We start from the raw sequence: 18,515 nt of genomic DNA on the forward strand, positions 1-18,515 counted from the left end.
GGCCTGGGCCGATATTCGATATGTCAATTAACAGACGATAAATGAAAATGAAAGTAGGTAAGTTTTCCAGCGTCGATAAATCGCCATTTGCATGCTTCAAGAGCTTTTCGTCGCTTTTAGCGGCCAAGCGTGTTTGTGCCATCGCGGAATGAAAAGAAGTGGATGAATGATCTTGTTCTCATGAGGTGACTTGGACTCTATGGCCGGCTAGCATCACACACTGCAACTAGTTAGCATGTAGCAGCTAACATGGACAAAATGAACACAAAACCAAATGCCACTGCACCAGTGTGGGAATATTTCAGTTTAAACCTTTGGAACAAGATGAGCCTATCAAGACCGAGAATGCCGAATGTGCGCGACGACGACACCCACTTGAAATAAAAGCACTCGACAGTCCAAACTCACTTCGCACTCGGTGAAGGAGCCAGGTGACAGGTCAGTGTAAACAAAACGGTGCAAAATAGTGTGCGCTCACAGACATACATCGACAAATACGTACTACCATTTAATACTGTTTTAAAACTAGCATTTTTTAAAAGTGCTGTTATGTTGTCATGTCTTGTCGGTGTTCCTCACTCGGAATCTGCCAAACTTTAATTTTGTTTTGCATATGAGCTGTTAATACATATGTTTAAACTGTAGTGTTTATATTGTTACTTTGCACTTTTATTTAAAAAAGGTTCTACCTTGATTGTTAGTTAAGTAATGTACAACTCTACCTCTACATGTTAAAAATGGAAGTGCAATGTTGTCAATACGTTATTTAGCTATTTTATTTATTGGTGGTGTATATTTGAGTCCCCCCGCCATCCCCTCCTTAAGATATTTTATTCATTAATTGATAATTAATTAATTTTATAAGTACAACATTTTGCTAACAGACAAAGTGTATTGTATTGTTATGTGTTTTATTTAACTTGAAGATTTAAAAATGTTCATTTCAATTGCAATGTTGAAATACATGAGAAATACAAGTTTATCGCATTTGAAAGTATATACATGCGTTATTATTATGTATTATCATTAAATCAATGGTTAATTTGGTCTCATAAAAATAAAGGCAATAATATTGTTTATCGGCAATAATTTGTAGGTCAATACATCGTCAAGCAAAGTTTGTTATCAGCCCAGGCCTACGGTCCTAGCTAGCATAGGCGCCCCCCACCCGGGGTCTTCGTCCGTGACCCCTGACCACAGAGCAGCATGCTAGGTCAGACCGTGATGGTCATGATAATTGCAGAGGCATGTGAGGTCACGGGGCCACTGTGGTGGGCGGAACCTCTCCAGGCCAACTTGGGAGTCTTTTGGGGATTTGTTGTATTAGTCCACATTGTTGGAATTGTTCATTGGATCCGTCTGAGCAAACTTTTAGTAAACATGGAGGTCGTTTGCTTTTGGGTGGAGCAGCTCAGCTACAACAGGAGATATTTTTAATTTGCTGCTCCAAATTCAATGTGTTATGTTTTGGATGACAGTTGATAAAGTCAAGAAAGACTGGACTTTAATGAGAGACTCGAATCTTCTTGGGGATTAAATGTACGAGTATGACGTCTCACTTACTCACTCCTTGCCAGCAGAACCACAAAAGGCCCAGCTGAGGATGACATACTGAGTCATTGGGCTGCCTCTGAATAAAGATGGGAGACGGTGGGGGTGGTTCTTGTGTCCAGACCAGACCCAGCAGTATGGCGCTTGGTCTTATTGCTGGGCTGGAACACATCCAGAGAACTTTTGTGCTCCTTTTAACAGACCATTTCACTTTTGGCACTCTGCTTGGACAAAGGCAATTAAATGAGACCATTACCCCCCGAGCCCTTTAAAGCCGGATCACTAACGGAACCATGACCGGGTCTCCACGGTAGCTTTAAAGTGACACTGAAGTTTCCTCCAAACAAAAAGTTTTTTGAATGGAACACAGCCTGTAGTTTCCCTCTGGACAAATTCTCTAACACATCAAATTAGGGCTGTCTTCGACTAAAGATTTTTACAGTCAAATCTGATTCTTTAGACTTTGTCTATAGTCAACAATCCATCAAATCTATGGCCTTGTTTTTTGCTAATAGAGAAATAAACAAACATGTTTATATGGATAGCATACGTAGTATGTTACACTGACTTAGTGCTTTGCAATTTGGACAAACATATAGAGTACGTATATCTCGATGTAGGTAATCTCATATCCTGCTAACAATAGATATCACAATATAGAAGTGGTTTGCCGTCAGGGCCAGCAAGGCCTTCTCTGCTGGCCTAACATGACCAGAAATCATGATCATAATTATAGATAAAAGTAATTTTTTATTTACTTTCCCTAAATATCTAAAAGTATTCATATTCTCTCCATGTCATATTATGACAGCGCTGTTGTTTTTAGGTTATAGAGTTTTTATCCAATCAGAATTCAGCTAGCTTATGTTGCCATGCTGTACCAAATCTGCCGGAGGCCTTCAGAATCAACAATGCGGGCGTCCGTGCACTCTAAGTGAACGGACACAAACATTAGACAGACAGTTGCGATAGCCAATCAGATCACGAGTTGTTGTCAGTAAAGCTTTCTAGCTGGCCTCAGGCAGAAATATATTGTGATGTTATGAGCTAGGTAACATAAGAACTCCATTACCCATCATGCCACAGTAGTGAAGAGCATGCGCAGTAGCCCTGTTTAGGTTGTTGAATGTAGCCATGCCGGCAGCTGGATGTTATCGATGAGCACGCTGTGGAGTAAACTTTAAGAACTCAGCCAATACGCCTCGTCTGCATCTTTTATGATTAAACAAGACAACACCTATATTTGCAAGGCCATTTTCAAGAAGGATATTTAAAGAGAAACTACATCTTGTGAGACCATGTCGGCCAACTCCGGAAGCTAGCTCAGCTGCGATGAAATGTGAGTTCAGATATTAAATTTATTTATTTTTTCACGTTTAATGGTTTTTGCAATTTTAGTTTTGACAGTACCACATAAGATATGTTTTAATTGCCCCAGAAAATAACCCGTTTTGTACAATGCCCATTAGTGCGTGAATGTATTTCTGTATAGTATTTCTCCAGCAATGGTCGTGTGGGGACATAAATTATGGTATTTTGAGAGGTAATCATTGAAGTCGGACATCACTGAAGGCCTAGGTGGGAAACGCACGGCCCGCCACTGCAATATAGTATTTCTTTTTAAATTATATATGTATATACCGTACACACAGTGATGTAGCTAGGTACACATCCTGCGTCCTTGACGCATAATTATCTGAAAGGACGTAGGCAACTCACTTCTTATGTCCAAGAAACACGCCTCATTTTTCACATGATAAATGATACATTGTGTTTAAAATCACAGTAACTAGTAAGGACAACGAAACTATTCTTTGATGTTGTCGTCAAAAATCATTAATTCAATCTGTCGCCGATTATGGTCTGTGACGTTTTTGCTCACGTTTTTCCGGACATTATAGAGCAGGGGTGGCCAACCAGTCAGAGACTAAGAGCCACTTTTTTTTACTGTGTTACTGCAAAGAGCCACATCCTACACATGGGCACACATGAACATCACCCCATCCCTTCCTCACACACACACACACACACACACACACACACACACACACAGACCTCTGCTCAGCGAGATTTATTGTAAATGTCACACACCAACATGACTTCTACAGTACTAAGACCACAGGCCAGTTATTTTTAACAATTAACATTGTGTGCACTGTATTGGGCTTTGTACTTTCAATATTTAATGTTGTTACTTTAAGTAATATCTTTTAATCCATTTTTATTTCTATCCCTATCATATGGCACACTGCAATCTATTGAGTTCAGATAAATGCCAAATGTTCTAAAATACTGTATATAGTCTTTGATCAGTTAATATAAATATATTTGACATTAAAGATTTTATCAAACCTAATAGCGTATAAAATAGCAAAATAAAAAATAACGTCTCAGTTACTTTGCTGAGTAACTAGTTACCCTTACGATGAGGTAACTGAGTTACTAACTCAATTACTTTTTGGGAGAAGAAATTTGTAACTATAACTAATTACTTTTTTAAGGTAAGATGACCAGTAGACTCCCTATGGAAGTGCTTAAAAACCACAACATGGCTGACGGGAAAAAGACGCAGTTGAAGTGGAGGCACGTAAACAAGACCGCCCACAAAACAGCGCATCCTGAAGAGACAGTCAGAAAGACGCTTGAAAAGGGTCTTTAAAACATGCGGTATCTTTGCAAAATTTTGAACAAAGAACCACCATTACATGTTATGTAGACCATGTTATGTGTTGTATCATAATATGACCCTTTTTGTGGACAAAAGTTTAGTATAGTTATTATTTTGTAACAACCAAATGAGCAGTACAAATACAGTATAAGTAAATATTTCTGAAGGAAGTCGTCATCTTTGTTAGCAAATGCCTAAAAATATCTCAAGCTGTATTTAAAACCCAATGGGTAAATTAGAGCCACTGAATACGTTTCATAATCCTATTAGTCGACTAATCTTTAAGATAGTTGATGACTAGTTGACTATCTAAATAGTCGTTAGTTGCAGCGCTGCTAACTAGCTAGCAAAATAAACCTTGTTAGCAGACTAGAGAATTGCTGTTTCAAACCACTGTGCATCTGCTCAGCACAAGCGTCATCACTTGTACACAGTATTGCAACATGCTAGTTTAGCCGCGTGCGTGCGTGCGTGCGTGCGTGCGTGCGTGCGTGCGTGCGTGCGTGCGTGCGTGCGTGCGTGCGTGCGTGCGTGCGTGCGTGCGTGCGTGCGTGCGTGCGTGCAGAAGCCGCCCATATTATGTGACTGTACCAGCACTTGTTGGACTGGATGAAAAGCGGACGTGACGATTTTTGGGAGGGGCACTGAAATTTGGGAGTCTCCCGGGAGGGTTGGCAAGTATGAGAATTAGCGGTGAATGCGGTGTTACCGTGGCACTGGCGCTGTATATAATCGGCGAGCCAGCTCTAGTGTTAATTTGATATTGCCTCAAGGGCCAAATTAAATTACACGGCGGGCCGGAGTTTGACACCCATGATTTAAGGTGATGATTTGGCGTTGTTGATGGGGGAAGTGTTGGCGTCAGAAGGCGGTCAGGTGACGATGTCCTATGTTTACAAGTGAGACATTTCTAGTGGTGTTCCCAGCATTGAGGGCTAGATGAATCAGACTCCTCCGAATAGAACAGTGGACCATTCTAAGACACCCCAATCCATCACATCAAACCTGAGCAACTGTATTAGATTACCAATGAAAGATCAGGTTGATCATTGACTAGTCGGGTCGGAGCCTCCTGCTGTGCTGGTAGTGACGTCTTTGTGTTAGTTTTGTGTTAAATGTCACCGAGAGCTTTGCCAGGGCGTAACCTTGACAACACTACTTTTAATGACCACACTTTTCTTCTTTTTGTTCACACAACAAACTTGTCTTGTGTGTTAACCTTCGAGAAGGACATGTTTATTCATTCCAGTCAGGGTGAATTCCAATAAAGGGGTCATATCATAATTTTTTTTCTACATTAAAACACTTCCTTGTGGTCTAATGGTGGATCTTTGGTGAAAAATGTTAATAGATTTTGTTTCACAGACCTTTTTAAAGCCATTTTTTGCTGCCTTTTAAAACAGTTTGTTTTGAGAAGCGGATTTGTTAAGTGCAAATTAACCTCGCCACCAATCCCCCTCACGCTGAGTACGCATTCGCCCCTGCTTGTTCCAAATGTTTTGTAGTTTTTTAGCTTTCTTGCTTTTATTGTGCTCTTTGGACATCAATGACTGCCAGTAGCCATCTGTTTTAAGTGACTTTCACCATGACACAACATCCCAGATGTTATAGCAAGATCAATGGCTCACCGTTGTTGTCTGCAATAAGGAAGGAGGCGATGTGCGCGGACGAGAGAGAGGAACAAAGCCCAGCTGAAGTACAGGTTGGAAATAGAGGCTTACTGAGATTAAACGTCTACCTATTCTGTAATCCTATATCCTAGATGTATACATGTGTATTTTGACAATAAAAGGCTTTTCTATTCTATATCATGTAAATAAGTCTGCTGCACAGCTGTTTTGAGTTACCGTATAGACAATAGAGGCTCAAGGCTATAAAGTAAGCGATGAGCCACAAGCTACATCACAAACATAATAACGGATTATATAACTTACTTGTCCATTGCCAAACACAGTAGGCACTGATCCAATTAAAAAGTAGTTTTTTAGGAAAAGCATTCTTTATTTTGCCGGAGGACGGTGACACTGTTGCCTTACATTAGAAGGCTAAGCTAGCTACACAACAACGCAATCTAACATTGCTAACGTCATTCTTACATTTCTATCCAACTGTTATTACTTACTGTTTCATTGTCTCTTCCATTGCCATAAATAGTAGTCACTAAGCCCGCCATTGAAAGTGGTTTATTATAAAACCCATCTTTATACTAGCGCAGGTTTCTGAAGCAGAACTCTAGAAGTGCATTGCACACACAAAGAGAGACGTCCTCCGAGTTTAAGGTGCATTGTCACGAATCATTAAAGTTCAAAGTCGTTACTTGTGCTGGTTGAAACAAACAGATAATTTTCCTTTATCGGGTTTTATTGTCATCATCATGTTGTAGCACAGGCGGTTTTACCGTACACAAAATTTAAATTGGCTGACTCACGGAAGGATGTTTGGGTAAATGTCTACTATACATGGATAATTCGCTGACTTCACAGGTCTGAAAAACGCCACAAAAGGAGCAAATTCCAAACAAACTGTTTGGAGGAAGTAGGAAAGAAAGCAAGATTGTTTTATAAGTATCTCTGCAATGCGCTCATGGTTTGATTTAACATTTTCGGGACTTATGCAGATCCCAAATACACACTAGCTGTTGCGATCGTGGGTTTGCATACCTGCAAGGGTTGTGTTCAAACAGATGCAGAAAATTAAGCAGGAAGCGGCAGGTGCAGCGTGCAGGTAAGAAGTGTTAAGCCAAAACACAAACCGTCGCCAAGGGCGAACAGCATGAAAGTCTTAAAGCGTGGAAAAAATTAAGCGTGGCAAAAACAAGAAAACGCAACTTGTGGCGACTCACAAACATTGATCCAGCGACTAAGGCTAGGTGACCAAAGAATATAACGTAGAGTGATTAACTATGGAGACAGGTGGGACTACTTATCATAAACTGAAAACAGGTGTGTCCTATCAGTGCCTAAGGCAACGAGAAAAGTAAACAGAGAAAGGAGCGCTGAGGACAAAACAACACTAAACTGAATAATAATCAAAAGACAACCAATAAGCAGGTACCATCAGGTAAAAAAATGGTTTTACATAACAGGGCCCCTTTCACTCTATCTGCAATATACAATCTAATTTGTATTCACTGAATTAAGAGTTAATAGTCATTTCAACATGTTTTATAGTCTTCTTGATAAACCTAATCCTTCCCTTATTAATCTGATGTATATACTTGAACTTTCTCTGTACTTCCATTTCCTAATGGACTTTCATTCACATTCAACAATATTCACATTTGGTAATGTGTCATAGTCAAAAGCTGAAATTGATTACTTCAAATTGATTACTTTCTCACCAGTGAGAAGTTCAACAAAGTAACGTAACGTAATGGCAACAAAGAAACGATCGACCTTGTAAAGTAAATTATTACCTATTCTAATGTGTGGCACCTTGAGACAACACTATGTTGATTGGAGACAAGACTATGTTGATTGACAGTCAAAAAATAACATGTCTTCCTTCACCCATTAATTTTGCAGATTTCTACATGTATATCTTTAAAATATAAAAATTTTAAATCGCAATTTTGGAGAGAAAAATCGCAACTAGGTTTTTTCTCAAAATCATGCAGCCCTACTATATACGCTGTGTACTTATGGCTGAGTGTTGACAGTGTAGTACTGTCCCTAATCCATACACTTACTGGAAAATTATCACAATAGTTATGTACTATCTCTTCTTTTCTCCTTTTTGATGATGAATTGCAACGTCTTAACATCATTGCCAACATTTAGAACACACCCCATAGAATATTTGCCATATTTTTAATATATATATATATATATATATATATATATATATATATATATATATATATATATATATATATATATATATATATATATATATGTATATATATATATATATATATATATATATATATATATATACACATATATAATCAATCAATCAATCAAAGTTTATTCATATAGCCTTTACTCACAAGTATCTCAAAGGGCTGCACAAGCCACAATGACATCCTTGGCTCAGATCCCACATCAGGGCAAGAAAAAACTCAACCCAATGGGAACAACAAGAAACCTTGGAGGGGACCGCAGATTTGGGGACCCCCCCTGGGCGACAAATGCAATGGATGCTGAGTGGATATATATATATATATATATATATATATATATATATATATATATATATATATATATATATACAGGTAAAAGCCAGTAAATTAGAATATTTTGAAAAACTTGATTTATTTCAGTAATTGCATTCAAAAGGTGTAACTTGTACATTATATTTATTCATTGCACACAGACTGATGCATTCAAATGTTTATTTCATTTAATTTTGATGATTTGAAGTGGCAACAAATGAAAATCCAAAATTCCGTGTGTCACAAAATTAGAATATTACTTAAGGCTAATACAAAAAAGGGATTTTTAGAAATGTTGGCCAACTGAAAAGTATGAAAATGAAAAATATGAGCATGTACAATACTCAATACTTGGTTGGAGCTCCTTTTGCCTCAGTTACTGCGTTAATGCGGCGTGGCATGGAGTCGATGAGTTTCTGGCACTGCTCAGGTGTTATGAGAGCCCAGGTTGCTCTGATAGTGGCCTTCAACTCTTCTGCGTTTTTGGGTCTGGCATTCTGCATCTTCCTTTTCACAATACCCCACAGATTTTCTATGGGGCTAAGGTCAGGGGAGTTGGCGGGCCAATTTAGAACAGAAATACCATGGTCCGTAAACCAGGCACGGGTAGATTTTGCGCTGTGTGCAGGCGCCAAGTCCTGTTGGAACTTGAAATCTCCATCTCCATAGAGCAGGTCAGCAGCAGGAAGCATGAAGTGCTCTAAAACTTGCTGGTAGACGGCTGCGTTGACCCTGGATCTCAGGAAACAGAGTGGACCGACACCAGCAGATGACATGGCACCCCAAACCATCACTGATGGTGGAAACTTTACACTAGACTTCAGGCAACGTGGATCCTGTGCCTCTCCTGTCTTCCTCCAGACTCTGGGACCTCGATTTCCAAAGGAAATGCAAAATTTGCATGGTTGGGTGATGGTTTGGGGTGCCATGTCATCTGCTGGTGTCGGTCCACTCTGTTTCCTGAGATCCAGGGTCAACGCAGCCGTCTACCAGCAAGTTTTAGAGCACTTCATGCTTCCTGCTGCTGACCTGCTCTATGGAGATGGAGATTTCAAGTTCCAACAGGACTTGGCGCCTGCACACAGCGCAAAATCTACCCGTGCCTGGTTTACGGACCATGGTATTTCTGTTCTAAATTGGCCCGCCAACTCCCCTGACCTTAGCCCCATAGAAAATCTGTGGGGTATTGTGAAAAGGAAGATGCAGAATGCCAGACCCAAAAACGCAGAAGAGTTGAAGGCCACTATCAGAGCAACCTGGGCTCTCATAACACCTGAGCAGTGCCAGAAACTCATCGACTCCATGCCACGCCGCATTAACGCAGTAATTGAGGCAAAAGGAGCTCCAACCAAGTATTGAGTATTGTACATGCTCATATTTTTCATTTTCATACTTTTCAGTTGGCCAACATTTCTAAAAATCCCTTTTTTGTATTAGCCTTAAGTAATATTCTAATTTTGTGACACACGGAATTTTGGATTTTCATTTGTTGCCACTTCAAATCATCAAAATTAAATGAAATAAACATTTGAATGCATCAGTCTGTGTGCAATGAATAAATATAATGTACAAGTTACACCTTTTGAATGCAATTACTGAAATAAATCAAGTTTTTCAAAATATTCTAATTTACTGGCTTTTACCTGTATGTATGTATGTATGTATGTATGTATGTATATATATGTATGTATATATATATATATATATATATATATATATATATATATATATATATATATATATATATATATATATATATATATATATATATATATATACATACATACATACATAAAGTACAGGCCAAAAGTTTGGACACAACTTCTCATTCAATGCGTTTTCTTTATTTATTTTCATGACTATTTACAGTGTAGATTGTCACTGAAGGCATTAAAACTACGAATGAACACATGTGGAGTTATGTACTTAACAGAAAAAGGTGAAATAACTGAAAACATGTTTTATATTCTAGTTTCTTCAAAATTGCCACCCTTTGCTCTGATTACTGCTTTGCACACTCTCACCATTCTTTTGATGAGCTTCAAGAGGTAGTCATTTGAAATGGTTTTCACTTCACAGGTGTGTTATATAGTCTATATGTATGCCAGTTGTCAACATTTCAATTGCAGTTAATTTACAAAGCAGATATCCACTCCAACAGTGTGGTCATTGTCTTTATATAATGCTGTGCTTTCTCATGAAATTGAGGCATCATGTCTGAATTGAAAAAAAATACTAAGAATTCAGGCGAATACTCTTCTGCCAGTTTACCGTTAGCTTATGTTGTTGTGTTTGGCGCCATCTAGTGGTTCCAATGTGTACTTCCCCTTTTCAACCTGTTTTCATGCCACTTCTTATATTTTTTCTTTGTCCGATTCTAGACAGGTAAGAGGTCAATCAGGAGTATAATCATACTTTTGTTCTTTGTCAGCGGCGAAAGTGGAGCTGGGAAGACAGAAAGCACCAAACTCATCCTGAAGTTCCTGTCGGCAATGAGCCAGCATTCTTTGGAAGTGTCCTCCAAAGAGAGGACGTCGCATGTGGAGGAGGCATTGCTGGAGAGCGGGTGATTATTCTTTTCTTAATTGATAGGTAAATTATTTGCTTGATTGAAATGTGTGTGTCACCATGACAGTCCCATCATGGAGGCCTTTGGGAATGCCAAGACGGTCTACAACAACAACTCAAGCCGCTTTGGGAAATTCGTCCAGCTGCATTTTAACCAAAAAGGAAACATCCAAGGAGGCAAAATTGTGGACTGTATCCTTCAATTTCTCTTTCTTGACTACTTACTTCTAATAAAGAAATCAGGAAGTGTAATGCAAACTGAAATCTGATTTGAAATGTAGTTAATGACCACTGAATTAAAAAAATAAATATAGTGACATTTATGAACCTTGACTAATACTTTTTCTGACCTCAGACCTCTTAGAAAAGGTGAGAATTAGTCCCTCTGCAGACTGAAAAAAATCTAGTTCGCTGCTTGCATCTTTATCTCAAAGTGAATACAATGTTTTTGTATCTCCAACCCCGCAGAACCGCGTTGTCCGTCAGAACCAGGGCGAGAGGAACTATCATATCTTCTACGCTCTCCTCGCAGGAACCAGCGACCAGCAGAGAGGTAATGCCCTCTCATGCAAACCTGATCCAGAACATTCCCCGTTTCACCAAATCTGCTCCACCAAAGTGTGGTGACCATGAACATACAGTCAATTAAAAACTTAAGCAATGTTATATATTTTACTTATTTGTGTTACTCCTTATCTCAACTATACTCTAAGGTAATTTTCTTTATAACATAATTTTAGTTAAAAATCACACTTAAGTGATGTCTCTGGGATTTCACTCAGTCCTGTCACCCTAACACATTACTACTTCTCTGAGAAGTAGTAATGTCCTCTACAGACCATGGAAGAACAAAAGGAATCATTAAGTTAACTCATTTATTTTTCTGGATATTCCGTTATGACTGGGAGTTAAAATCTCAAAAACATTTTATTGTGTTGTTGTTGAGTCACTGTGTGCTTAGTGTCAACATAAATGCCATGTGCCTTGACACATGAGTCTAACTGGCTCTGTGACAAAGCTCTTAACCCAAAATGTTTGTGGAGTATTTCTTATCAATTTTGAAAATGTATTCGTCCGTGCTGAAGCGCTTTAAAAACTCCACAATGTTATTGTGTAACATGCTTTTGAATTAGAAAAACAAACTTTTAGATAAGAAGAATATCATATCAAAAACAATACAATAAAATAGTTTTATGAAGTGATGTAATAATAATGTACAGCATTTAACTTGAAGAGCGGACTTTTAGGGTATCCTTTGCCTTCCATTTTTTCCCGCGTTTAAAAAAAATATACCAAGTCAGCTACATGCACACATTGCTTATTTTTTGTCGATGACTATTTTTCTTTAATTCAACGGATATCATCCACTTCTTCTCAGCACTGTCCTTTAAAGTAACTTTATTTTCTCCCTTAGTTGGTAAAACAAAGTTATGTCTTGCTAGCTGTTAGCAAATATTAGCGATTGTTACATTAGTCAAATCTCATGGGATTCACAGTGGTATTGGCTATGCAACTATTGGTGGGAAAGTATCTGAAACTGGCTCCTAACCCACATTTTTGCTTGCATCTTAAAGCAAAAATAATAATCGAGACGGCTCATATCTTAAAAAAAAACACAAAAGGTTGGGCAATCGTAAGTGAATGTGTATGCTAATTCTCTATGCTAAAAACTCACTCCTGTTTCTTTCAATCCTGTTACTCAAATGAGAAGGAAGCTTGTTAAAAATGCCTGTGATGGACAATACACACTTTCATAAGATTTCATTTTGATTTGAAAAAAGTAGAAAATTACAAACAAATGGCACCAACTTGGTGGAATGGGCCAAATACAAATATGTAAACTAACAGTATACAGCAGTAAAAGACTGTCTGTGTGTGTGTGTGTGTGTGTGTGTGTGTGTGTCTGTGTGTGTGTGTGTGTGTGTGTGTGTGTGCATGCGGTGTTGCAGAGGCCTTGGGTCTGAACCAACCTGATGGTTACCACTATTTGACCCAGTCCAGCTGCCCCGCTGACAAGACAATCAATGACAAAGGCACTTTTCAAGATGTTCTGGTAAACTAACATGCTAATGTTAAACATGCGTTGAAAACACATTCTTGACTCCCACTTACAATGGCACATGATTGTGTGTATCCCAGAATGCCATGAGAACCATGCAGTTCACAGAAGAGAACATCGGCGAGATCCTGCGCCTTCTGGCGGGAATCCTCCACGCCGGGAACATCGAGTTCATGACGGCAGGAGGGGCACAGATCATGTCCAAGTCTGGTTAGTTTTCTACGCACTTTTACCAGCTGCTCATTAACTCCACCCATGCACTTAATAAAGTGTCCAGATAGTTTACAAAGTGGCGTAAACTATTCCAACAAGTGGCGTGATCTGAGTGGTTTTCCTTCACAGCTCTCAGTCGGACATCGGAGCTCCTGGGGCTGAACTCAGATCAGCTGGCTGAAGTTCTCACCCACAGGTCCATGATCCTCAGGGGGGAGGAGATCTCCACTCCTCTGACTGTAGAGCAGGTCAGTTCACAAGTGAACATTTTTACACGGACAGGCTAGTCTGAAAGCACAAAAGGATTGAAGTGTCTTCACCCAGGCTGTGGACTCCAGAGACTCCATGGCCATGGCACTTTATTCCCAATGTTTCAACTGGATCATCCGCAAGCTCAACAGTCGCATTCGAGGCAAAGACGACTTCAAGTCCATCAGCATCCTCGACATCTTTGGCTTTGAGAACTTTGAGGTGGGTCAGAAGAACCACAAGAAGTGCAGCACACCAGATAATCCATCATTTATCCAAGTAAGCAACAGTTAACTCTAACGATGTTCTTTCATGATTGAGGTGCAGGTGAACCACTTTGAACAGTTCAACATCAACTATGCAAATGAGAAGCTTCAGGAATATTTCAACAAGCACATTTTTTCCCTGGAGCAACTGGAGTACAACAAGTAAGTGCTGGTCACATCTGCTTTACCTCGTTAGGAGAAAGTTAACTCTTCGATTGTTTGTGGCTGCCTGCAGGGAAGGTCTAGTCTGGTCCAACATTGACTGGATGGACAATGGAGAGTGCTTGGACTTAATAGAGAAGGTATGTGCTTGTCTACAACTCTCATGTTCTTCTCTTCCTGCAAAAAAGAAAGCAGCAAAAGCATGAACGTGGACGAACAGCCGAGCGCATGTAAACCCCACGCGTGTGTTTCCATAGAAACTGGGCCTCCTGGCGTTGATGAATGAGGAGAGTCACTTCCCTAAAGCCACAGACGACACGCTGCTGGAGAAACTGCACAGCCAGCACTCGGTAGCGACACCTTTCTTTGGGTCACGTAGTCATGCTGACGTCACATCTAAACGGCTTGCTTTGTCTTGCAGAAAAATCCTTTCTACGTGAAGCCTCGTGTTGCTGTTCACTGCTTTGGAGTCAAGCACTACGCGGGAGAGGTGACACGCTCATGTTTAACCAAACAATTACTCCATAGTAATCGTCACTTTGCTGTCAACCATCGTTGTTCTATTAGCGTTATTTTTCAGCACAGGCTTCTTTTCTTAAGTCGCAGTTAAACGTTAACAGGTAAAAACTCTGCTGCCCTCTTGTGGTGATGTGCAGGTGGTGTACGACGTGAGGGGGACACTGGAGAAGAACAGGGACACTTTCAGGGACGACGTCCTCAACCTGCTGCGGGAGAGCAGGTGAGAATCCCTGTAAAGTTTGCAAATCCATCCATCCATTTTCTACAGCTTGTCCCTTTTGGGGTTGCGCGGGGTGCTGGAGCCTATCTCAGCTGCATTCGGGCTGAAGGCGGGGTACACCCTGGACAAGTCGCCACCTCATCACAAGGCCAACACAGATAGACAGACAACATTCACACACACTAGGGCCAATTTAGTGTTGCCAATCAACTTATCCCCAGGTGCATGTTTTTGGATTTTGCAAATCCCAAAGTATAAACAAAGGAAAAATTTAGTATAAACCAGGTGTGGCCCGATCCAATATCAGATATCGGTCCGATATCAGCAAGAAATCTGATATCAACAGTCACTTAACATCTAAATGTCCTCCAATAATTACACAAAGTTGGTGTTTTCTTGTAATTTTTAGTAAAGCCATTTACAAAAGATAAACATAGTAGGCTACTAGGAGCTAGCAGCTACACAACAACTCAGCACAAAATAGCAAAGAAACTAGACATATGAAATAAGTGTGCTTAATTGAACAGTATTGCAGTCTAAAACACCACATGTGTCAATATAAGCAAGTATTGTTAAGTGCTAAACAAGAAATACAAACTACGAAATGATTTCTTACTGTACAAAGTCTGCTCTCACTGTGATGACGACTGCTAGGATGTACCTATCTTCCCAGTTTGATGAAGAATTAATCATAACCACACAAAGGGTTAAAAGGAATAGTTGTTGCCTGCAGGGACCATCTTTTGTTCTGTCATTGTCTCAATCCCTGGGTATAAAATAGAAAGTCACAGATGGACAATTTGTAGATTTATGGCTAAATCCTCCTATTATCCAGATGATAGGAATGATTTATAATCTAGAATAACATTGACGTGCCGAGACGCCATGCAGCAGTAGCATTAGCAGCAGCAGCAGCAGCAGGACGCCGGCCGGCTCAATGCTGCAGCATAAGCTAGTACCTTCTCTGTTATCAATGAACCGCTAAAAAGTAGTTTGTCTGCTATAGTGCTTGTAATAACAATATTGCTAATATTTGGTCAATAATCAGGTCACCATATGGAAATAATAGAGTTTTGTTGGTGGGTTTTGGATAGTTATTTAGAGGACTTTGGCAGCAGAATAGACAGCCCCCATTGACTTAATTGTTAGCAGACTTTTTATTTATTTATGTATTTACGACTTAGAATGCATGGGACCCACCCCGAATCTACATAAATTGCCGCAGACATTCGGACCGGAATATTCTGAATGACCATCTGAAATGATGGCATTTTTGTGATGTTTAGACGGTATTTTCACATACTTAGCGGATTGTAAATACAATTGGATATGGTTTAATGGATACAATGAAACACAAGTAAGCATATAAAGTCAACTTGTTTTTCCATTCTACTGGTACTATAACAATAAATAGATTAATGTTTCACATACCTACTGTTGTTCTCTGTTTAACTAATTTCGCTTGATCAAGCCTTTTCTAACATTCAACACTACAAAATAATACAGGTATGCATGATTCCATCTGATATGGCATCGGCTACAATGTTGGTGTTGTATCGAAAGTGATAAAGTTGTATCAGGACACCCCTATTATGAACATAGATATGGTTGTGTAATGCTACACAATCACAGCCTAACATTAACACGTAAGAAGTCACATGAAATGTAGTGCATTTTTAATAATAACGGAAGAACGTCCTAAGTGACGTATAGGAATAATTTAGTGGTTGTCTTGCCATGCAACTAGCCCAGGATATGATCCAAAAAAGCATGATATTTTTCCTTTTTTTTTTTTTTTTTTTTTTTTTTTTACCATTAAAGCTAATTTTAAATCCATTAAACAATTGTAATGAATTTAATAGGGTGTCAAAAATCATTAGGTTTAGCCCTAATATTGCTATGAAAAGCCACTCATTAATTAACGCTTTCAATAATTTTACATCAATATAGGTTCTTCCTTCATATCAAAGTACATTTGTTCTAGACTAAAAAGTGTTAAGAAGAATGTATGGGACAATGTAGCATATTTGTGTGTGAACCAGGGTGTTTGTTCCCTGCTTTCCACCCGGGTGCAGCTTGGATAGGCATCAGCCCCCCCGTGACCAGGAACAAGCGGTAGAAAATAGATGGATGGATAATGTATATGTATTGCATAGTAGTATTTTAGTCTTCCACTGTATGTGTTGCACATGTTATATCCATCCACCATTATTTAAGCACCAACGGCTTTGAGTTCTTGTGTGCTAACAAATTGAACTTCAGTGTGTATTAAGAGTAATTTACAGTCATGTTTCTAATGTCTTCCTCCAGGTTGGACTTTGTCTACGACCTTTTTGAGCACGTGCTGAGTCGCAACAAGCAGGACACTCTGAAGAGCAGCTGCAAGCACAGACGACCCACCGTTAGCTCCCACTTCAAAGTGGGTCAAAAACGCAGCATGCAACACAAGGCTGTGCATTCATTTTACACTAAGGGCCATATATGAAAAATGTAGGGGGGTTTGATATTTTTTACATTTGAATTTATTTAGCAGTCTAAAGGGTGAAAAAATGTTTAGCTATTAAAATACATGTAAATGAAAAATCAACCTATATCTCAGCTTTGTGGTATAGGTAACATGTTTTACTATTAGTCTTTACTATATTAGTATTATTATTATAACTAAATTATTTAACATACTCGAAAAGCTAACTAAATGTTTAAAATGTGCAACTCTCCTTTAAAAGCATTGAACTAACACAAGTGTTGCGTTGCAGGACTCATTGCACGCCCTGATGGCCACGCTCAGCACCTCCAATCCTTTCTTCATCCGATGCATCAAACCTAACACACACAAGGTGAGTCGGGTTGTGGTCCAAACAGGAACTAAGTACATACACATTGCACATATTATACTTACTGAAGCAAGTACACTGCAAATTATTCGCCACTTGCTAAGACTTTTTAAAAAGATCTAGAAATTTCCCTCGATTTAAGAGCTCTTTACTAAATTTTAGTCAATGACTTTACATCATAATCTTAATTTGAGCATGACTAATTATATTTTGTCTACTCTAGTTCAAAAATGTAAAAATGAGAGAAGAATTATTCGAATAAGATATTTTGGTTTTACCTGCGTATAAAATCATGTTTAAAGATTCTACAACATCCTAAAGATGCCTTTTTTTAATCTTAAAAATCCTGTTGATTTCTAAATATACAAATCTTAATATAGTATGTCTTGTCAAGTAAAATTAACTATAGCTGCATGGACGTATAATTTTACTACTTTTTAGTATTTTTTTCCTAAAATGTAGTACTTTTATTTTTTGTCAGCTTTTTTTGCATTGTATTTACGCAATAAGTTTTTAAACCGTGTATTAATTACATGAAAGGCAAATAACATTATCCTTGATGAGATCACGGATGATGGTTTGTTGCCAGGGTGACGCCTCAACTAATTGTATTAAAATCTTAACTCAATACTGTATAGAACTTCCAGTTCTGAGCAGGTAGGTGTCAGTGAGCAGGACACAGTGTTTAAGATAATGTGTTTTTGTGCACTTGAATTACTCAATGTCAACTTTGCAGTAAGTTAGCCTGCAGTAAGTTAGCAAGATGACATTAAGCAGGTGTTAGCATTAGCATTGTTTCTTAATATTAGCATGAGTCCTATTGATTGTTGTATGATGTCACAATGTCTTGTTTACACTGCACACCAAATCCAATTTTTTTTGTCCTCAAGTGACACAGATAAGATTTTTTGCCACTGTAAACACTCCAAAGTGCTTAAAATCTGGTCTTTTCGCATCAGATTTGGGCCACATCAGGAGATAGTCCGAATCCAATTGGAATATGATCTTTTCAAATGTGACTGTAGTCTAAACGGGAATGCGACCTGAATGGGA

The 18,515-nt window shown here is 38.9% G+C and overlaps 1 protein-coding gene across 5 annotated transcripts in view; it reads left to right on the forward strand.

Annotated features, from left to right (window-relative positions):
* The window catches only part of myo10 (myosin X), a 166,105-nt gene that overhangs the window by 114,618 nt on the left and 32,972 nt on the right, over positions 1-18,515 (forward strand). For all 5 annotated transcript variants that reach the window (XM_072915215.1, XM_061979123.2, XM_072915216.1 and 2 more), the window contains 15 exons: positions 10,804-10,938; positions 11,008-11,132; positions 11,296-11,309; positions 11,409-11,493; positions 12,890-12,993; positions 13,080-13,209; positions 13,342-13,460; positions 13,537-13,683; positions 13,789-13,889; positions 13,963-14,029; positions 14,147-14,239; positions 14,311-14,379; positions 14,546-14,628; positions 16,939-17,047; positions 17,385-17,465. In XM_072915215.1, the coding sequence (XP_072771316.1) occupies positions 10,804-10,938; positions 11,008-11,132; positions 11,296-11,309; positions 11,409-11,493; positions 12,890-12,993; positions 13,080-13,209; positions 13,342-13,460; positions 13,537-13,683; positions 13,789-13,889; positions 13,963-14,029; positions 14,147-14,239; positions 14,311-14,379; positions 14,546-14,628; positions 16,939-17,047; positions 17,385-17,465 (1,462 nt within the window). The remainder of the gene's footprint in view (positions 1-10,803; positions 10,939-11,007; positions 11,133-11,295; positions 11,310-11,408; positions 11,494-12,889; positions 12,994-13,079; positions 13,210-13,341; positions 13,461-13,536; positions 13,684-13,788; positions 13,890-13,962; positions 14,030-14,146; positions 14,240-14,310; positions 14,380-14,545; positions 14,629-16,938; positions 17,048-17,384; positions 17,466-18,515) is intronic.

The sequence above is a fragment of the Nerophis lumbriciformis genome, linkage group LG19 (genome assembly GCF_033978685.3).
Source record: "Nerophis lumbriciformis linkage group LG19, RoL_Nlum_v2.1, whole genome shotgun sequence".
NCBI lineage: Eukaryota > Metazoa > Chordata > Actinopteri > Syngnathiformes > Syngnathidae > Nerophis > Nerophis lumbriciformis.